Genomic DNA, 23142 nt, shown 5'->3' on the forward strand with positions numbered 1-23142 from the left:
AATCAGAAATGGTAATTAGCATGTGGTCTGTTGGTAAGCTTTACAGTGCTGTTATTTCAGAGCAATACTTTGATGCACTCTAATAAAGAAATCTTACTATTTTCTTGACACATTTGGGGGAATAAAGGAGGAGAGGTTTAATTCTACAGCCAAATAAAGGCCTAATATACATGGTCATTTGACATTTCAAGAGATGGAAGTTAAAAATTACTATAAGACTTCAACTAGAAAAATAAATGAGTAATTTTTAATCTAAAGATATTCTTAGAAAAAAGTACTACATTCAAAACTACTTGGATGTTATCCTCTATTTTTAAGGTAATATAAATGAAACTGTTTACATGTGATTGTGTCTGCCTGACCAGATTTTCTTGATGATGAAAACAATTCCTAGTTTTTTTTTTGTTTTTTGTTTTTTTGCGGTACATGGGCGTCTCACTGTTGTGGCCTCTCCCGTTGCGAAGCACAGGCTCCGGACGCGCAGGCCCAGCGGCCATGGCTCACGGGCCCAGACGCTCCACAGCATGTGGGATCCTCCCGGACCGGGGCACAAACCCGTGTCCCCTGCATCGAACCCGTGTCCCCTGCATCGAACCCGTGTCCCCTGCATCGGCAGGCGGACTCTCAACCACTGTGCCACCAGGGAAACCCGCATGTGTCTTTTTGAATTATGGTTTTCTCTGGGTATATGCCCAGTAGTGGAATTGCTGGGTCATATGGTAATTCTATTTTTAGTGTTTTAAGGAACCTTCATACTGTTCTCCATAGTGGCTGTATCAATTTACATTCCCACCAACAGTGCAAGAGGGTTCCCTTTTCTCCACACCCTCTCCAGCATTTTAACCAAGCATATCTTAACACAGCCTGCTTTCCTCTTCACTCTTAGTTCTTGGGTTCTGAGTCTAAATAAGAAACAGAATTAGTGCTTGACTGCTGTTTAAAATAAAGGTATAATTACATAAACGATTGTTCCATTCACTGTGCCATAGGACGTGTAAGGTCTGTCTTTCCTAAGCCTGAAAACCCAAAGGACAAAGATAATCCAGCAAGCCCGTCACAGTGGCAGGAAACAAACTTTGCTCTTTGTCGGCATCATGTGGTCAATATGTATATTACGCTTCCACTCCTCTTGATGCCCAGCAAGATGATGTTTTCTACAACCGTTCAGAGAGGAGACTTAAACTCACAGGACTCATTTTTTTCTATAAAGAAATTATGCTTTATGAAGGAACAATGTGTTAGTTATGCTTTTAGTTTCTGGATTCTTTATTCTTCAAACCAGTAATTGTATCCAGAAAAAGATTACAGAGATGGATCAGAAAATATTCAGTTTCTTAGTTTCAAGTTTGGAGATATTTTCCCTAAAGATCTATACTTCTGATGCACCCGCAAATAGTTCACATTAGCTTCTGACAATTGACTAATAGCTCCCTTGCCATTTAATGAATTCTGAGCACAGTGTGTTGTTTTAGTTGATGTAAAAGCCCCAGACTGCTTAGAGACCTGGGTGTTAGGTACACTGGTCACCCACTTAAATGTAAGGCCTGATACAAGTCACTTATTGTTTAAAGAGCCTCTTCTGAAAAAATAATGGTGCTCGATTGAGGACTTTTTTTTTTTTTTTATTCATTTTGGCTGAACCGGGTCTCAGTTGCGGCATGCGGGATCCTTGCTACAGCAAGCGGATCTTTTAGTTGCGGCACGCGTACTTCTTAGTTGCGGCATGCATGCGGGATCTAGTTCCCCCACCAGGGATCGAACCTGGGCCCCCTGCACTGGGGGCGTGGAGTCTCACCCACTGGACCGCCGGGGAAGTCCCTCGATTGAGGACTTTTATGGTGAGAGTATTCAGCTAAAAAATTCCTATTAGTATTTCACTTCAGGTTGCATCACAAGATTTAGCACTTAATGTTAGTCGTATTTGATTTTCTAATTGTTTCATGAGTCCTAATCTTGTTTCTACAACTTAACTTTAAGTTACTTGATGGTAAGGATGATATCAGACTCTTCAGTCTGTGTACTTTTTACTTTATTTTTATATATTATCTGAAAGATTAATGTCAGCACTTAATAATTTATTGTTGATTAATTTTTAGCAAGTCAAAATAACAGTATGAAATTTTTTAAGTACTTACATTTACTAATACATAATACTCATTAAGCACCACTAATGTACTAGCTACTAATATTAACAACAACGAAATGTTTCAGACCTGGCGCAGAAGTCAGCCAGCTCTACACACTTAAGTCCACTGATTTTCTGTATTGCTCTGTGGTCCAGATTTATCAAGCAGAATGGAACCCTTTTAGTATTGATTTGTAAGAATATGTTAGGCTTTTATTATCTAATACTGTTTTGCTTTGTGGCGTGTGATTTGCCCTTCTAATTGTATCCATATAATGATAAATTGCATTGCACAAAATTCTATCATAAAGTCAGTTTCTAAACGCATAAACCCATCCCCCAGAAGTTTCTGTTACTTGTTCTGAGTTAAGTTGTCCACTATCGTCAAACAGACTCTGCTGAGGTGGTCTCAAAATTAATCACTTTCCCCGCTTATTTTTTAGTAGGGAATATCTAACTATTCCTACGAACTTGAGGGTGTAACTTTTTTTCATTAAGTTTTGCTCTCAGATACAGATCTCACAGACACTCCAAGGTCAGAACTCTGATTTTCCTGTCATGATTCCTGATTTAGTACAATTCTGCTGGTTATTCTATTTGAAGGTGGTCGAATGGGCTTCAAGTTAAATTAAATCATGCAAATTAAATCATGCAGTGTAATATCTCTCTCTACCTGCTTATCTGTCTATATGCTGGAGTCCCACTAATGCGCTTAAGGAGTTGGATTAAAGGCCAGGGTTTTCCTAGAAGATTATTCCTCGATAAATACTAACAATTTAATTTACTGTTGTAAAAAGAAGCCACTGATCTATAAGAATTCTATTCTTTTAAATATTTGCAAAATAACGTGGCCTTTGTTAAGCAAGGTTTCTCCTCTTAGGAGTAGGTTAACTTATATTCCAATTTTTAGTTTATGGTTGGTAAGAGAGAAGAACAGTTAAGTATAGTTCTGCTGTTTGCTTATAGCAGTATTGCTTGCTATTTTTAAAGTACTTACATTTACTAATGTAAGTAAATGGCACTGTGCCTTTGCCCATGCTATGTCTATTTCCTGGTATGCCCTTTTCCACATCACTTGTAATATTTTATTGTCCTTATTCATTTACTATTCAGCCCTTAAATAACAATGACTGTGTCTTTTATACATTCACTCAGTTACTTATTCAGTAAAGATTTAGCTACCTGCCAGATCTGGGGAATACAGAAGTGATAAAAACAGACAAAAATCCCTGTCTTCATGGAACTTATATACAAATGATGTAATAAATGAGTAAAATATATTGTAGTTTACCTGGCGATAAGTGCTGAAGAAGGGGGATAGAGAGTGATGGTGAGGATGGGGTTGTGATTTTTAACAGGTGGTCAAAGAAGTTTTGACTAATGTATCATGTGAGCAAAGACCTGAAGGAGGTGAGGGCAAATCATGTGTGTAGATATCTGAGGATAAAGTGTTCCAGAAAGAGGGACTAGCAAGTGAAAAGGCACTAAGATGGGAGTATTCTGGGTTATGCCTGGTTTGTAGAGAAGCCACATGAGGCCCATGTAACTGGAGTAGAGTGAGAGAGGGGAAAAATAATCACATTCATCCTAGTATCCTAGGGCTTAGTACTGTGTCTGAAACGTATTGGGAGTTAACATATTAATGAATATTTTGATGGCAATGTAAAAAAATGCCAATATGTCACAAAATGTGAATTGTACTAAATTCAATCCAGGTATTTTTAACAAAAATATTTTTTCTGCTTGCCTAGACTTTGGTTTTGCCATTGAGACAGATGTGACTTCTGTTAATTCAGATTTCAGGTCCCTTCAGGATGTTGTGTTGGAGTATTTCACAAAAACATCCACATCTTCTTTTTGCATTTCCTCTGTGAAAGTACTTATAAAGAACTGTAGCCTTTGGTGAATACAAACACTGGAAAATGCTGGCAAACAATGTTGGGTAGTACTCTAGTAACATAACATTCAGATCTCTTAGCAAAGGTAACAGCAGCACTACTCAGCATCACTTAAAGAAGCCGCCAGTTTAAGGACTTATTTTGCTTCCAGAATTTATTTCTCAGAACATCACTCACAGAATCTGTATGAAGTAGCCTATGCATATAATCTTATTAATATTTATTTCATTTGCACTGTTATCAGCAGGCGCAACGAACACATGTGTAAAATGGCAACTCTGGAAGACTGGTTAGATCTTGATTAGATATTCTCCTGCCTGCTCCTTTCCCTGGCTCACTTTGGACTCCAGGTGTTAACAATATCCTGCTATTGCTTTTGACTTGTCAGTGGATCCCTTTGAATCAGTACCTTCTCTATGTTGATTGTCAAACTTGAATTCTGATTGTTTAAGCTTTTATTCTAATCATAATATTTTCCCCTGTCTTCCTGATTTCTCAGCTGATTTTTCTTGAGATTCAGAAAAACATATACAGTTTCCTACAGTTCCCAAGAAATGCTTGAATGGAAACACTGATTGTAAAAGCTCTCTTCCCTCTAAGTCATCGGATCCTGATAGTTTGGGTGTTTTAATTGAATCCTCAAGAAATCAAACGTTCTCGGGCTTTAATGCTCTTCAGGCTCCTGTAACCAAGTTGGATTTACTATAGTGAGGAAGAACACATAAATGGAGAACAATGGGCTGTCTCAGTAAGGTGTTAAGAAGTAACCTATTATAGGATTTGGGCTTTGGTTGGTGACTTGAGGGAGAAATCTAAGGAATTGGAGATTTGTTCTTATTGGATGCTGTCAGGCAGCTGGGGCAATTTATGACTGGGCATCTCAATCAGTCTTATCTATACAGAGGGAAGACTAGAATGAGAATAAAGCTATAATTTGCAAATAAGTAATAGTCACACATGGTGGCCAAGAGAAAGGGTATCTTGTGGTACTTTGTGGTTGGCAGAGTGATCTTGTTTTTGTCTATGCTTAGGCAAACTTCTGAAGTGCTTTACTTTGTCTCATTTTATCATGGTCTCAGAGTGACCTTGTCTGAGGTTGGTATTTCATGAGATTATGTCTATCTAATAGGAGAATAATATGGTTTAGCTGTGAGTACTAGAGCAGCTTCTGAATATCAGGAGCTCTTTCTTTCTTTCTTTTTGTTTTGTTCTTAAATTTTTCATTCAGATATAATTTATATACAGAAAAGTACAAAATTTTTAAGTGAATTTTCATAAAGTGAACACACTTGTGCAAGCAGAATTCAGCTCAAGAAAGAGAACATCGCCAACACCCAGAAGCCCCCTTTATGTACCCTTCAGATTACTAACCCCAAGACTACTCACTATCCTGACTTCTAACATCATAGATTCATTTTGCCTGACTTTGAGCTGTATATGAATGGAAACGTACAGAATTAGCTCTTTGTTGTCAGGTTTCCTGGGCTCTACATTATGTTTATGAGATTCATTCATACGTTGTGTCTGATTGTAAATTAGTTCATTCTTGCTGCTGAATAGTATTCTGTTGTGTAAACACACTACACTTTATTGTTATTACTGTTGATGGCTATTTGGGTGTTTCCAGTTTGGGGAGATCAGGAATAGTGCTGCTGTGAATGTTCTTATATGTGTCTTTGGATGAATGCATATATTACATGCTTGCTGGGTAGAAGTAGAATTGGTCATGTTTACCTTTAGTAAATAGTACCAAACATTTTCCCAAAGTGGTTGTATCAATTTACACTCCCACCAGCCATGAGATTTGTGCTTGCTCTATTCCCATGTTATTTATGCTGTTGCAGAATACAGAAAAAGGTGAAAACTTCTAAATATATTCTGCAGGTCTACTATTACCCTGACACAAAATTGAGAAAGGGCAGAACAAAAAGGAAAACTGTCAGTCATCTTTAAATAGGGCTGTAGAGATACTAAAGAAAATATTAGCAAACTGAACCTAGAAATAATTAAAAAACAAACAAACAAACAAAAAATCAGGACCAAGACCAGAGTGAGTTTATTCCAGGAATAGAAGTGTAATTCAACATCAGGAAATCTATTAACATAACACATTAAAATTTATATTAATTTATTAGTGTTTGTTAATATAATTCATTAAGTTCCTATTAATTATTAATATCGTTGTCCATATAATTCATTGAAATAGAAACTTTATTAATATTTTCTTCAAAAGATTAAAGTAGAAAAAACAATCTCCAGGGCTGCCGAAAAAACTGTTGATAATACTTAATTCCCATTTCTAATAAAAATTCCACAGAGATATATAAATGTCCATGTACCTTCCCTTCAGTCTACTTTTCAGATTCATCATCTATCATTACACCATATGCAGGCTAATTTCTGACTAAAACAACTTACAACTTTGATTTTTCCCTTGTTTCTCTACTTATTAACTGTGCAGCCTTGGGCAAGTTACCTAACCATTCTGTGCTAATTTCCTGTCTAAACTGGAAATAACTGTACCTACCTTAAGCAGTAAGAATTAACTCCCTTAAACAGTAAGGGAATCAGTAAGTTACTATTAACACTTTTTAATTACGAGACTTTGTTCATCAGCCATCCCTTGACTGGACCATGAGTGCCCTGAGAGCAGGGACTAACAGTGGTACATTTGGGATACTCAAGGAATGTTTGTTGAATCCTGATCCAAGGTTTCTCATCTTCCTGCCTTTTTTCTTTGTTCTCTCACCCTGTTTACCCCTTCTCCCCTGTCCACCTATCTAAAGCCTAATCCCAAACAGTGAATAACCATTCTTTAGAACACTTTCTTTGTACCATTCTGAGGGTGCTTATTACAGTGTTTTGAGAACTAAATGAATATAATGTTGTTGTTGTTGTTTTTAACAACACTTAGGACATAATAACCACTCAGTAAAACTTAACTATTGATGGAAGAAATTTTCACATATTGAGGTATAGGGAAGTCACTCTAGCTTATACGTTGATTTAGCTTGAATTTTATGCTATCTAGAACAGCCTGCCTTGTAGCCCATCAACACGCATTGTATATCTGCTCTAACCAATAAAGAAGAGTGCACTGTCCAGAAGTAAAGAATGTCCCTTCTGAAGACAGAGATAAAAGTCTCCCTTTCTGGGACATCCATGCTAGTACTCCTTTGATGATAAGGCTCCTTTCCTAGGTGCCAAAGCCATACTAACTTGCTGTGTACAAGCTAATCTGTTTCTTTGTTTGTTTGTTTTTAACTTTGAAGGAATGTACTCTTATCAGGTTTGCTGTTCTTTCTTCTTAAAGAACATAAAATTGTGCTGAAAACCATGCTTCTCCAGAGCAGTTCCTCAGAGCTACCGAGAGGCTAACTCCTGGACTATAGTCCTCAGTTTGGCTCAAATAAAACTCTCCTCTATTCTTTTTAAATTTATTTATCTTTGGCTGCATTGGGTCTTTGTTTTGGTGTGCAGGCTTCTCATTGCGGTGGCTTCTTTTGTTGCGGAGCATGGGCTCTAGGCGCGTCGGCTTCAGTAGTTGTGGCGCAAGGGCTTAGTTGCTCCGTGGTATGTGGGATCTTCCCGGACCAGGGCTCGAACCCGTGTCCCTGCATTGTTAGGCAGATTCTTAAGCACTGTGCCACCAGGGAAGTCCTCTCCTCTACTCCTATTACAGGTTATTGACTATTTTCTTTGACACTATCACAATCACGTTATAGTTGCTGCAGTTTTCTGAGTTCGTCCAGGGCAGAACTATGTAGTACATTTTTGTTTTCACTTTTCAGGGTCTGCCAAAGCACAGTGGCAAAGGCTGAGCTGGGAAGAAGCACCGCGCTAAGGGCCCTGGGGTGTGGGTGGGGTCCCATAAAGTTCAGCGAGATGGGGGTCACGGACGCATGCAAAGCAAGACACGGAGAGACTGGACCAATCACACAATTTGGGCGCTGAAGGCCCCATCTCCCAAATTTCCATTCACTATTCAAGTTAGAACCAAACTCTCCAGCAATGGATGCAGGTATCCGAGGCCCATTTGGGGCGCTCGGGACACCTAACCTTGGAAGGCGGGCGCAGGCGGAACCTTCGTCCTCAGCTCCAAGTTTCCCACAACTCCGCTTCTATCGCTACACTACCAAATACACGGCCTCCTTCCCCCACCCCCGATGGCCTAGTATTTTCAACGAAACGATTAACAGACACCTCAACAACTGAGGACTGTTTCTCCAAGCAGCGTTCCCCCAGCGCGGTCGCATGAATCCCGCAACATAGCGGCGGTGCCCAAACAAGGGCCACCCACCCTTCCCCCGCCCAGTGAGAAAGAGGCCGCCGGCCGCAGCTCCGGGCGCGTGCTCTGTCGCTGACACCGCCCCACGCTCACGTCGCCCCGCGCTCACGCCGCCCCGCGCCCACGCCGCCCCGCGCCCACGCCGCCCCGCCTCCTTCTCTCCCGGACTTCCTGCTGTGCTGCTCGCGGACCCCCGCCGCGCCGCTGGAGGGACGTGAGCTATTCGGAGCGCGCTGTTAGCCAGGGGTACCGGAAGAGGCCGGGCAGCGGGGGAGAGCTGCAGAGGGTGGCGGAGCCCGCCACGTACGCCCGGGGAGGGCAGGGGGAGAGAGGGAGGCAGAGTTAAGCGAGGAGTGCGAGAAAGTGAGCTTGGGTCCGACTTGAGCTCTGGTTCAAGACCGAGACTGGTGGGCCAGGACCCCAAGCCGGCGTCACACCCCGTCTGAAGAAGACAGGCGGTCACATGGCTTCGCCATTCCTGCCTGCGGGAGCCACTACGGGCGACAGCGGCGGAGAGCTGAGCTCGGGGGACGACTCCGTGGATATGGAATCCCTCCAGAGCCCGGAGACCGAGGCGTCCAGGAGGCTGACAGAGCTGTTTGAGAAGGCTGCCGCGCACTTCCGAGGCCTGGTTCAAGGGGCCAGCAGGGAGCAGCTCTTGTACCTGTATGCCCGGTACAAGCAGGTAAAGTCGCAGGGATGGGGTGGATGCGGGAGAGCGACCACAGGCCTTCTCTTTCCTCCAAAAAACAGATAGTAAACGTGCTTGATTAATGGCTAGGTGTAATGAAGTTTGTATGTGTGTGTGTGTGTTGTTTTTTAATCATCTGGTAAGGATTAGCATCATTCTGGACATGGAAAGGACCTGTCTGCTATCCGAGTGATATTTAGCTGACCCTGAATGACAGTTTTTCTGTGTCTTCTCTGACTTGCTTAGTGGCCTTGCACTTACGCTTTCACCAGCTTCAGAACATTTACAAAACAAGATTTATCGTTCACTCTTGCCAGAGGGTCGTTTGGAAGTAAACGTAGTAATGTTAAAAAAACATTTCTGAGAATAATATGATTGTAATAAAGAGGGTGATGCAATGCAAAGTAAAGTATTACTACTTTTATTATTGTGATTTTTTTTAACCCTAAATATCTTAGACTTATGTTTTGGCTGAATATGCTTGTGTTAGATACAGTTATGAAAATTTTAGAGCTAGAAAACACCAGATGAAATAATGCCCTTCTCTTAGGAATAAGGAAACCCAGAGAGAGTAGATAACTTGCCTAGGGTCATAGAGAACTCTAAGGCTTCAAAGATTACCTGGAAGTATGGAAATAATAATAATAATAATGTCATATGAGACATCTTTAATTTATCCTCAAAGAGTAATTGGGTTAGAAAAATAATTGCTTTATCATAATCGACAAATACTTGTTCAGCATCTTTTATGGCAAAACACTTGGGTGTTATGCCTGTGGGGGATGCAGAGAAGCAAAAGCATCATGACACTTGCCATCAAGAGACTTATAAAGTTACTTGAGGTGTTTAGATTTAAACATGTGAAAAATCGCTCACGAGAGTTAAATAACAGTTCAGGAAAACTCCAGCTCTTTGGAACACTGGAAGGAATGAAGTTCTGGATAACAGCCCATTTTATGCCTCTTGGTATCTGATTCCCCCTGTATTCTTTAAAAAAAAAAAAAGTTGTGGGGTCCCTCTGTATTCTTAAACTGAATATACTAAGTAGAGATGAACCTTCTTTTGAAGATTCATGAATATCTGTTAAAGTGACCTGAGAGATATAGCTGGTAGGAACAAATGGTATAAATTATAGTGTTGAATGAAAATATGCCTGAATTGGCCTCAGAATTTGTTTTCATGCAGAAGTCCTGGATATCTGTTTTCTCTTTGGTCATTTATCCTGTCCTAATAACATTAAAATGAGACTTTCAGTTATTTAACAAGAATTTATTGAGCATTGCGCTTGGACCAGTAACATGGCTGACTGATGATTCTCTGGGCGGTATAAGACTAATTTTCTCCAAATTTCCTAAAAGCATTGTTTTTCTTTCTATGACATATATTTATTGATATTAGCCTCATCATTATTAAATATCTGATATTGGGGTCATCAGTGAACTATAGTCACCTGTCAGCTGGCAACCATCTGTCTCAAATATACTTCATCCAGATAGTCTGGAAGAGGCGTGTGTTCCTCACCCTCTTGCCATTAGTGTGGTTAGAGATATTCTGTTTCTGGAAATAAAATTCCTCGTTATTGGAGAATAATTATTAGAGAATTAGAGAATAAGATTATGCTTACTTAGATATGTTAGGGCACACAGTGTTTATCAATCTCTTCTAAATATTTTGTTTTTATCGGAATTCTGTGGCAGTATTAAAAATAGCATCTTTGATAGAATAACAAAGTTGAAAGTCCAATATAATTCCTGTATGGTGGATCAGAATTTCTCATAAAATAATTACATTTCTCATAAAATCAACCTTTATCATAAAATAATTACATTTTCTATTCCAAATAGCACTCTATTTTGTCAGCAGGAAGAGGCTGAAAATAAGCTGAGATGTGAACCTTACTTTCTCAGGCAGAGCCCTAACATAACATAATAGCTCTTTTAGTCTTGGATAAGCCTATGACTGCACAATTATCTTTTAGTGAAGTTTCAGAAAGATCACACCAATTAACAGGGTTTTTTTGGTCCTGCATGCATTAGCCTGCACTCTCCCAGCAAAAGATAACTAATTGACACCTGTGAAACTAGAGGACAATGAAAATTTCAAGCTCCTGTTGAGGAACCTTCAGCACTAGCACAGGTGGGGATACTCAGCGTGTTCTCCTACTTTAACCTGGGTACACTTGATTCACTGGCATTTACCATTGGCAAACTTTGTTGAAATATTCTGTTTCGGGGCACTGATACATCATACATATATCAGAGAGAACAGAGTTTAGATGATGCTCTGTTAAAGTGCTGCATTTTATAACTGCTTCATAGCTTAGGGTTCATCATCCCTGATTAGGAAACTGTTCTTACGATGTCCTAAAATCCTGCAGTTTTATTTTCCCAGTCTTTGTGGATCCAGAACTATTCTTTGAATTTGGGAAAACAAAAGCTTCTGTATCAGTGAGGATACTGGGTCAGCTGCTGAACTTTTATTTTCATCTCACATAATGGTCTGGAGGTAGGCGATCTAGGGCTGATAGGGTGCTTCTGTTTCATGTGATCATCCAGGGGCTTAGTCTTTGTCTATCTTGTAGTTCAGCCATCCCTCAAGGCAGCAGTTCTCAAACTATGGTCCCCTGATAATCCCTCAGACTTTCACAGAATATAAAGTCAAAACTATTTTCATAATAATACCAAGACACTACAGGCATACCTCAGAGATATCAAGGGTTCAGTTGTAGACCACTGCAATAAAGCAAATAGCACAATAAAGTGAGTCACGCGAATGTTTTGGTTTCCCAATGCATATAAAAGTTATGTTTATACTATACTGTAGTCCATTAAGTGTGCAAAAGTGTTATGTCTAAAAAATGTATATACCTCAATTAAAAAATACTTTATTGCTAAAAAATGCTAACCATCATCTGAGCCTTCAGTGACTCATAATCTTTTCGCTAGTGGAGGGTTTGAAATACTGGGAGAATTAGCAAAATGTAACCCAGGGACATGAAATGGGCAAATGCTATTGGAAAAATGGTGCCGATAGACTTGCTTGATACAGGGTGTCCACAAACCTTTAATTTGTGAAAAACGCAGTGTCTGCAAAGCACAATGAAGCAAAGTGCAGTAAAACGAGATATGCTTGTATTTGCCTTTTTTCTGTGCTGTCATGGCAGATAAAACTGCTGATGTGTTAGCATGAATCAAGGCAGTGGCAGCAGACTGTACTAGTAGTTATTTTTTTTTAACCACTGTGTACTCTGAGTTAAAAAAAAAAAAAGGCCAGTTTCACTTTAAAATGTCTTTGATGAAGCAGTGAAAATTTTTGATTTTTATTCAGTATTAACTGTTGAGTACACATCTTTTTACTATTGTGTGTGATGAAATGGGGGTACACACAAAATACTTCTGCATACTGAATTATGTTGGTTGTTTTGAGGAAAAACACCTGTGTAATTTTTGGTTGCAAGTTGAGCTACCCACATGAAACATGATATTTACTTAACAGAGCAACTCACTGATAAACTGTGCTTATTCAGATTTGAGCATTTGGCATACAGTTTCTTGAAAATGAGTGAAGTCAGCCTGTCACTTCAAGGAAAAAAACTGACAGTATTAGTTGCCAGTGACAACATTTGAGCCTTCAAGTGAAAATTAAGTTTGGAAAATCTGTATCTGCCACCCGATCTTGACGGCTTCCTAATACTGAAAAACGTTTTTGATAAGATTAGTGGAGGTTTTAATGATTGTGAACTTCCGGTATTGTATGTATAATGAATTGTGCCATTTGGAAGATCTGCGGAACTCAGTGAACTGTTTTTTCAAATATTTCAGGGAGTGAGGTTACAAATTACGTGTGGATAAAAGATACATTGAAAGTGCAGGTCAGACCAATGGATTTTAATGTAACAGTGTGAAAAATTTGTTGGTATCACTTCAGATTCCACATTGCAATTAACCTTAAAGAAACTGCCACTTGTTTAGTTTTGGTGTGATATCAAAGACGAGTATCCACAATTATCTGAAAATGCTACTAAAATACTTTTCTTTTCGAACAACATATCTCTGTGAAGTTGAATTTTCTTCATTTACTTCAACCAAAACAGCATGTACTGCAATAGATTGAATGCAGAAGTAGAATACACCTGCCTTCTATTAAGGCAGACAGTAAAGAGATTTGCAAATTGTAAAACACTGTCACTTTTCTCACTAAATTTTTTTTGCTTTAAAATATATATTTTTCATAAATTTTTGTTATTTATGTTAACATGTAATGAGTTTATTATTTTTAAATGAATTAATACATATTTTAAAATTTCATTTCTAATCTGGTAAATATTGATAGATATAACCCACGTAAACAAAAGCTCTTTGGGGGGATCAGTTTCTAAGAGTGTAAAGGGATTATGAGACCAAAAGGTTTGTGAACTGCTGCCCTAAGATTCTCTTCCCATGGCCAGAGATAGCTCACCATACGCATGTTCTAGCCAGGGCAGAGGGAAAGGTAAGAACAAGCCCCCCTTTCTTCCCCCCCCCCCGCACCCCGGTATGCAGGCCTCTCACTGTTGTGGCCTCTCCCGTTGCGGAGCACAGGCTCCGGACGCGCAGGCTCAGCGGCCATGGCTCACGGGCCCAGCCGCTCCACGACATGTGGGATCTTCCTGGACCGGGGCACGAGCCCGTGTCCCCTGCATCGGCAGGCAGACTCTCAACCACTGTGCCACCAGGGAAACCCCAAGCCCCCCTTTCTTTTTAAGGAAGATATTTATATCACTTTCACATACATCCAGCCCCCCGAACCTGGGCAGAAGTTGCGTGGCCACATGTAATGTTCAGCTCAATGACCATGTGTCCGGCTGAGACTTCTATTACCATAAGAGAGAGGAAGGATAGATACTGGTATTTGTTTCTGCCACTGGCTGTTGTCTGAATAAAAAAACCACAAATAGTAATAACTGCTATTTTTATGATGCCTAGTAGTTTATCTCATTTCATATTTCTAACACAGTAGTTCAAGTGATTTTAGAGATGCCAGAACTGAAGCCTAGATTCTATGTGGCATATAAAAGAGTGTTGTATAGTAGAGTAATATTGGACTTTGGTGTCTAACAGTCCTGGAGTCAAGTCTTGACTCCTAATTCAAGATTCACTCATGTGTGAGCTCCTCTGTACTCATTTATAGAATGAATTTGTAATGGCAAGCCTAACAGGATTGTTGTGTGCCTCATTTGACATACATATGTGAAACTTTTGGTTTATGGTGATTGTTCAAGAAAAGCAGCTCCTGCTCTTTCATCATTTCTTCCCCCGTCCCATCATGACCGGGCTGCCCCTGTGTAAATGTACATTTTAATAACAGCCAGAGGGCCATGTGATTAATGGCTAAGCAAATGATAGAGATGATGGTTGTTAGGAACTCAGAGATGGATGAGATCATTGTAGATGGAAAGGGTTCTTAGAATTTGAACCTTGAGTGGGACTGCAAGGAGATTTAGCATTTTGAAAAGCTGAGAGAAGAGAAGTCTTTTTAGGTGAGGGAAATAACATGAGCAAAATAGAATAAAAATTCTAAATGCAGTGAGTAGATCAGTCTGGTTAGTGAGTAGACCATCAGTTTGATTTTAGCAAAATGCAAGTGTGTAAGAGTAGAAGGAGGTAGTGGGAAAGTCTTTGAGAAGTAGATGGGGTCCAGATTGTGGTATTTAGCTTTAGGGAAAATAGGTATTTTATTGAACACATGCCTAATGTATTCATTTTATATGCAACAAACATTTTTTTACTGCCTTAAGTTAGATACTATGTTATGTGCAATGAACGACTTAAGAATGGTTTCTTAGAGGCTATATTCTAATGGTAAGATGAGACTACACAAACCTTGCTAACACAAGGTAAAAGTGAAAAGTGCTATCAGAGAGGTATAGAGTAAGTGCTGTGAGGGTTCATCAGAAAGGGAGATTACTGCTGACAGTGGGAATCGAGCTGTGTAGTGAATTCTACAGTTGTGTGAATTTCACTTATGCTTATTCACAATGAAAATAATTACTGTGTAGTTTAACTACAAGTGTTTGAGGATTAAAAATAAGTATTGAGCACAAACAAGAGAAGATTATTGTGGAATAAATAGAATTTATATTATTGAGAAACCTTGAAATTTTTTTTGTGTGGCTTTTAGCATCTAAATTTATGTTGACTAGTTTCATAATAGGGCACGTTAAAAATAGTGTGCTTTATCCTGGAATTTGAGAGAGATAAAATGCTGATAGTGTTACAAGAATCAACACAGACAGACGGTATGATGAATTCTGATAAACTGTACTTTAAAGCTTGTTTATTGCAAGTTTAAAAATTCTTCTACATTACAAATGGTAATAAGGATTGCATAATCTATATTTATAATTTGTTTCATATATATAATTTGTCTACTAATTTAGGAATGCACTGTCACCCTTTTTTTTTTTTAATGTATTACACTGTTAGATAACAGTTTTTTTATGCAGTAAGCCAAAGCAGCCTGTATTTAAAGTTTGTTTTTTGGTTTGCTTTTGCAAAGCATGTTAAATTTTGTTATTTTATATGATGCAGATATTTTCTAACCTATAGTTATGAAGTATACATAATAGATTTAAAAATTAGTTTCTCTGACATTTCTTTGAAAAATAAGTTCTTGATTTTACTCCCCTCCCGCTTGATCTAGGTCAAAGTTGGAAATTGCAATACTCCTAAACCAAGCTTCTTTGACTTTGAAGGAAAGCAAAAATGGTAAGAAATTCTTGGGATCTAATGTGGTTGTTGTAAATGGCTTAGGTGTTTAGGAATTAGAAAGTAGTGAGCAGATTAAAGAATTAGTTTTCTATTAATCTCTTTCTGCTGTAGACTGTGCTAATGATAGGCAGTTGGGAGAGAGATTAAAAGAATCCGATTTTAGTTAAATCTCCTAAAGGATTCTTATGCCATGATGTTGGTATATAAGTAGTTCACAGCAGACACACATTCCTTACATATGAATTGCTTCTTAGAGAGTGACCAAAAGAGCTATTGGTTGGAATTTTCCTTCCCTGTCATACAGCCCCTAATGGGACACCACTTCTCCCCTCTGGAGGGATCTTTGGAGGAAGGCCAGGAGGATGGGAAGGTAGAAGAGCAGGGTAAATCCCAATTTTTTTATTCTTCTCCCCTTCGCAATTTTATCTGCTCATTTCTAGTGCCCTTCTGTTCCTTGCCCACCCACACCATGGTGAAGAAGTGCGTATAATACCCTGTTGGGCAGAAGGGGGAAAAAATAGATAGTGAGTCTACTTCTTTCCTGAATACATAAAAAGATTATGCCCTCCTAGATTTTTTTACTTATAATTCAGAGATTACCTCTTATCATTTGAGGCCTTATTTCCTCTTACCTTGTCTAAGTGAAAAGAGAGAAATTGCATACAATAGGGAACCTTAGTTATAGAAGGAGGGACTTTGGAGCATCAGCCCTAGAATTAAAAGTAGAGAGAGTAGGGTTTAAAAAGAAAAGATGAAATATGGTTATAGAGAGAAGAAGCATATTTCACAATGTGGTCCCCTGGACAAGTTGCCTGTCTAGGAAATGTTTGTTACTCAGCTCTGAGGAGATGTAGAGCTTGAACCCGAATGCAAATATTAATGTCATTAAGCACAACTGTTTAGTTCAGCTGACTTTTTTTTGTGTAAGACATTCTCAGTGAAGGAAGCAGTGCTTTGATTTTCATTCTGGCGCAGGTTTTCTTTGCTGATGATAACAAAAAGTTCTCTGACTGGCATTTTATTACTGTTGTAGAGAATACCTGATGTAAATTTTATTGTGAGTTTTTTGTTTTAGTTTAAGAATTATAATTCACCATTATTTTTTTCCCCAAGTTTGCCTGTTATCTCACTGTTTTTAATAATTTTTAAAAGTTTAGACTTTACAACCACTATAATAATAATCCAGTCAAGAATCATCAATGGATGTTAAAATCATTAGATGAAAAACTACTAGGGAACAATATTCACACAATCTGATCCACAGTTTACTTATTAATTACAAAGAGGAAACCAGGAGATACTGCTTTTACTAAGTCCTGACTCCTATCACCATGGGACAAACTGCTGTCATGTGATGAATTGTAAACGACATGTCACCTATATGTTGCTCTTGCCAAATATTTAACCTGATTCTAGTCATGATTAATCATTTTTGGCAAGAACACTCTGTAGGTGAGGAAACAATCAGACAAATGCAAATTGAAAGATATTTTATAAAACAGCTGGTTCAGACTCTTAGAAAATAGCAATATCATGGAAGACAAAAAGTCTAAAGATACATGAAACTCAGTGCTGTGTGTAAATCTTGATTGGCTCCTCATCTGGGAGAAGAAAGCTATAAAGAACCTTTTGGGGAAGTCAGGGAAATCTGAATATGGTCTATATACGTTTATTTAATAGTACTGATATTAAGTTTCTTCACTTTGAAGAATATATATTTGGGGTAAAGTGTTATGATGTATACAAGTAACTTTCAAGAGATTCAGCAAAAATAAATTTAGGAAACCTCAGAAAGATGTTCTGTTCATCATAGGAGCAGGCAGGTAGTGAGAAAACTGTGGGACTGAGTTCTGTTTTACAGTAGATCAGTGGCTGTACTTCCCGGTTGGAGGTAGAAAGAATTGGCAGGGAAAAGCCAAGAAGGAGGCCTGTCCTCGCAGCTGGCAAAAAAGAAGAAAAGGAAAACACAGAAGGAGGCTCAGGACTAAAATATTGCCCTTGGTATTAAACTGCAGGAGGTCCCTACCTTCTTACTCACTGTATTCTTATCTCTGTCTTCACTTCCCCTTGCTTTTTTTTTCTGAATTTTATTTTATTTTTTTATACCACAGGTTCTTATTAGTTATCCATTTTATACATATTAGTATATATATGTCAATCCCAATCTCCCAATTCATCACACCACCACCACCCCTCCCCTGCCACTTTCCCCCCTTTGTGTCCATATGTTTGTTCTCTACATCTGTGTCTCAATTTCTGCCCTGCAAACCGGTTCGTCTGTACCACTTTTCTAGGTTCTACATATATGCGTTAATATACGATATTTGTTTTTCTCTTTCTGACTTACTTCACTCTGTATGACAGTCTCTAGATCCATCCACGTCTCTACAAATGACCCAATTTCGTTCCTTTTTATGGCTGAGTAATATTCCATTGTATATATGTACCACGTCTTCTTTATCCATTCGTCTGTCGATGGGCATTTAGGTTGCTTCCATGACCTGGCTATTGTAAATAGTGCGGAAGTGAACATTGGGGTGCATGTGTCTTTCTGAATTATGGTTTTCTCTGGGTATATGCCCATAGTGGGATTGATGGGTCATATGGTAATTCTAGATTTACTTTTTTAAGGAACCTCCATACTGTTCTCCATAGTGGCTGTATCAATTTACATTCCCACCAACAGTGCAAGAGGGTTCCCTTTTCTCCACACCTTCTCCAGCATTTGTTGTTTGTAGATTTTCTGATGATGCCCATTCTAACTGGTGTGAGGTGATACCTCATTGTAGTTTTGATTTACATTTCTCTAATAATTAGTGATGTTGAGCAGCTTTTCATGTGCTTCTTGGCCATCTGTATGTCTTCTTTGGAGAAATGTCTATTTAGGTCTTCTGCCCATTTTTGGATTGTATTGTTTGTTTTTTTAATATTGAGCTGCATGAGCTGTTTATATATTTTGTAGATTAATCCTTTGTTCATTGATTCATTTGCAAATATTTTCTCCCATTCTAAGGGTTCTCTTTTCGTCTTGTTTGTAGTTCCCTTGGCTGTGCAAAAGTTTTTAAGTTTCATTAGGTCCCATTTGTTTATTTTTGTTTTTATTTCCATTACTCTAGGAGGTGGATCAAAAAAGATCTTGCTGTGATTTATGTCAAAGAGTGTTCTGTGTTTTCCTCTAAGAGTGTTATAGTGTCTGGTCTTACATATAGGTCTCTAATCCATTTTGAGTTTATTTTTGTGTGTGATGTTAGGGAGTGTTCTAATTTCATTCTTTTACATGTAGCTGTCCAGTTTTCCCAGCACCACTTATTGAAGAGACTGTCTTTTCTCCATTGTATATCCTTGCCTCCTTTGTCATAGATTAGTTGACCATAGGTGCATGGGTTTATCTCTGGGCTTTCTATCCTGTTCCATTGATCTGTGTTTCTGTTTTTGTGCCAGTACCATATTGTCTTGATTACTGTAGCTTTGTAGTATAGTCTGAAGTCAGGGAGTCAGATTCCTCCAGCTCCGTTTTTTTCCCTCAACACCACTTTGGCTCTTCGGGGTCTTTTGTGTCTCCATACAAATTTTAAGATATTTTGTTCTAGTTCTGTGAAAAATGCCATTGGTAGTTTGATAGGGATTGCTTTGAATCTGTAGATTGCTTTGGGTAGTATAGTCATTTTCACAATATTGATTCTTCCAATCCAAGAACGTGGTATATCTCTCCATCTGTTTGTATCATCTTTAATTTCTTTCATCAGTGTCTTATAGTTTTCTGCATACAGGTCTTTTGTCTCCCTAGGTAGGTTTATTTCTAGGTATTTTATTCTTTTTGTTGCAATGGTAAATGGAAGTGTTTCCTTAATTTTCTGATCTTTCATTGTTAGCATATAGGAATGCAAGAGATTTCTGTGCATTAATTTTGTATCCTGCAACTTTACCAAATTCATTGATTAGCTCTATAGTAGTTTTCTGGTGGCATCTTTAGGATTCTCTATGTATAGTATCGTGTCATCTGCAAACAGTGACAGTTTTACTTCTTCTTTTCCAATTTGTATTCCTTTTATTCCTTTTTCTTCTCTGATTGCCGTGGCTAGGACTTCCAAAACTGTGTTGAATAATAGTGGTGAGAGTGGACATCCTTGTCTTGTTCCTGATCTTAGAGGAAATGCTTTCAGTTTTTCACCATTGAGAATGATGTTTGCTGTAGGTTGTCATATATGGTCTTTATTATGTTGAGGTAGGTTCCCTCTGTGCCCACTTTCTGGAGAGTTTTTATCGTAAATGGGTGTTGAATTCTGTCAAAAGCTTTTTCTGCAGCTATTGAGATGATCATATGGTTTTTCTTCAGTTTGTTAATATGGTGTCTCACATTGATTCATTTGCATATATTGAGGAATCCTTGCATTCCTGGGATAAATCCCACTTGATCATGGTGTATGATCCTTTTAATGTGTTGTTGGATTCTGTTTGCTAGTATTTTGTTGAGGATTTTTGCATCTATATTCATCAGTGATATTGGTCTGTAATTTTCTTTTTTTGTAGTATCTTTGTCTGGTTTTGGTATCAGGGTGATGGTGGCCTCATAGAATGAGTTTGGGAGTTTTCCTTCCTCTGCAGATTTTTGGAAGAGTTTGAGAAGGATGGGTGTTAGCTCTTCTCTAAATGTTTGATAGAATTCACCTGTGAAGCCATCTGTCCTGGACTTTTGTTTGTTGGAAGATTTTTAATCACAGTTTCAATTTCATTACTTGTGATTGGTCTGTTCATATTTTCTGTTTCTTCTTGCTTCAGTCTTGGAAGGTTATTCTTTTCTAAGAATTTGTCTATTTCTTCCAGGTTGTCCATTTTACTGGCATAGAGTTGCTTGTAGTAGTCTCTTAGGATGCTTTGCATTTCTGCGGTGTCTGTTGTAACTTCTCCTTTTTTCATTTCTAATTTTATTGATTTGAGTCCTCTCCTGCTTTTTCTTGGTGAGTCTGGCTAGTGGTTTATCAATTTTGTTTCTCTTCTCAAAGAACCAGCTTTTAGTTTTATTGATCTTTGCTGTTGTTTTCTTTGTTTCTATTTTATTTATTTCTGCTCTGATCATTATGATTTCTTTCCTTCCACTAACTTTGGGTTTTGTTTGTTCTTCTTTCTCTGGTTGTTTTAAGTGTAGAGTTAGATTGTTTATTTGAGATGTTTGTTGTTTCTTGAGGTAGGATTGTATTGCTATAAACTTCCCTCTTAGAACTGCTTTTGCTGCATCCCATAGGTTTTGGATCATTGTGTTTTCATTGTCATTTGTCTTTAGGTAGTTTTTTATTTCCTGTTTGATTTCTTCAGTGATCTGTTGGTTATTTAGTAACGTATTGTTTAGCCTCCATGTGTGTGTTTTTTACGTTTTTTTCCCTGTAATTGATTTCTAATCTCATAGTGTTGTGGTCAGAAAAGATGCTTGATATGATTTCAATTTTCTTAAATTAGTGAGGCTTGATTTGTGACCCAAGATATGATCTATCCTGGAGAATGTTCTGTGTGCACTTGAGAAGAAAGTGTAGTCTGCTGTTTTGGATGGAATGTCCTATAAATATCAATTAAATCTTTCTGGTCTATTGTGTCATTTAAAGCTTGTGTTTCCTTATTAATTCTCTGTTTGGATGATCTGTCTATTGGTGTAAGTGAGGTGTTAAAGTCTCCCACTGTTATTGTGTTACTGTCGATTTCCTCTTTTATAGCTGTTAGCCGTTGCCTTGTGTATTGAGGTGCTCCTATTTTGGGTGCATATATATTTATAATTGTTTTATCTTCTTCTTGGATTGATCCCTTGATCATTATGTAGTGTCCTTCCTTGTCTCTTGTAACATTCTTTATTTTAAAGTCTATTTTATCTCATGAGAATTGCTACTCCAGCTTTCTTTTGATTTCCATTTGCATGGAATATCTTTTTCCGTCCCCTCACTTTCAGTATGTATGTGTCCCTAGGTCTGAAGTGGGTCTCTTGTAGACAGCATATATATGGGTCTTGTTTTTGTATCCATTCAACCAGCCTGTGTCTTTTGGTTGGAACATATAATCCATTTACATTTAAGGTAGTTATCGATATGTATGTTCCTGTGACCATTTTCTTAATTGCTTTGGGTTTTTTTTTTTTTTTTTGTGGTACATGGGCCTCTCACTGTTGTGGCCTCTCCCGTTGTGGAGCGCAGGCTCCGGATGCGCAGGCTCAGCGGCCATGGCTCACGGGCCCAGCTGCTCCACGGCATGTGGGATCTTCCTGGACTGGGGCACGAACCCGTGTCCCCTGCATCGGCAGGCAGACTGTCAACCACTGCACCACCAGGGAAGCCCTTGGGTTTGTCTTTGTAGGTCCTTTTCTTCTTTTGTGTTTCCTGCTTAGAGAAGTTCCTTTACCATTTGTTGTAGAGCTGGTTTGGTGGTGCTGAATTCTCTTAGCTTTTGCTTGTATGCAAAGCTTTTGATTTTTCCATTGAATCTGAATGAAATCCTTGCCGGGTAGAGTAATCTTGGTTGTAGGTTCTTCCCTTTCATCACTTTAAATATGTCATGCCACTCCCTTCTGGCTTGTAGAGTTTCTGCTGAGAAATCACATGTTAACCTTATGGGAGTTCCCTTGTATGTTATTTGTCATTTTTCCCTTGCTGCTTTCAGTAGTTTTTCCTTGTCTTTAATTTTTGCCAGTTTGATTACTATGTGTCTCCGCATGTTTCTCCTTGGGTTTATCCTGTATGGGACTCTGTGTGCTTCCTGGACTTGGGTGGCTCTTTCCTTTCCCATGTTAGGGAAGTTTTTGACTATAATCTCTTCACATATTTTCCTTTCACTCTCTCTTCTCCTTCTGGGACCTCTATAATGCGAATGTTGTTGCGTTTAATGTTGTCCCAGAGGTCTCTTAGGCTGCCTTCATTTCTTTTCATTCTTTTTTCTTTATTCTGTTCCGCAGCAGTGAATTCCACCATTCTGTCTTCCAGGTCACTTGTCCGTTCTTCTGCCTCAGTTATTCTGCTATTGATTCCTTCTAGTGTATTTTTCATTTCACTTATTGTATTGTTCATCTCTGTTTGTTTGTTCTTTAATTCTTTTAGGTCTTTGTCAAACATTTCTTGCATCTTCTTGATCTTTGCCTCCATTCTTTTTCCGAGGTCCTGTATCATCTTCACTATCATTATTCTGAATTCTTTTTCTGGAAGGTTGCCTATCTCCACTTCATTTAGTTGTTTTTCTGGCGTTTTATCTTGTTCCTTCATCTGGTACATAGCCCTCTGCCTTTTCATCTTGTCTATCTTTCTGTGAATGTGGTTTTTGTTCCACAGGCTGCAGGATTGTAGTTCCTGCTTCTGCTGTCTGCCCTCTGGTGGATGAGGCTATCTGAGAGGCTTGTGCACGTCTCCTGATATGGAGGG

General features: G+C 38.6%; 1 protein-coding gene across 2 annotated transcripts in view; it reads left to right on the top strand.

Moving 5' to 3' along the window:
* The first annotated feature begins 8466 nt into the window (after positions 1–8466).
* Positions 8467–23142, top strand: part of ACBD6 (acyl-CoA binding domain containing 6) — a 223456-nt gene continuing 208780 nt past the window's right edge. The window contains exons 1-2 of one of the 2 annotated variants that reach the window (XM_029229804.1): positions 8467–8996; positions 15684–15748. In XM_029229804.1, the coding sequence (XP_029085637.1) occupies positions 8775–8996; positions 15684–15748 (287 nt within the window). In that variant the 5' untranslated portion in view covers positions 8467–8774. The remainder of the gene's footprint in view (positions 8997–15683; positions 15749–23142) is intronic. The other variant, XM_029229803.1, reaches the window with a different exon arrangement.

Source organism: Monodon monoceros, unplaced genomic scaffold, assembly GCF_005190385.1.
Source record: "Monodon monoceros isolate NGI ecotype Baffin Bay Population unplaced genomic scaffold, NGI_Narwhal_1 Super_Scaffold_18, whole genome shotgun sequence".
NCBI lineage: Eukaryota > Metazoa > Chordata > Mammalia > Artiodactyla > Monodontidae > Monodon > Monodon monoceros.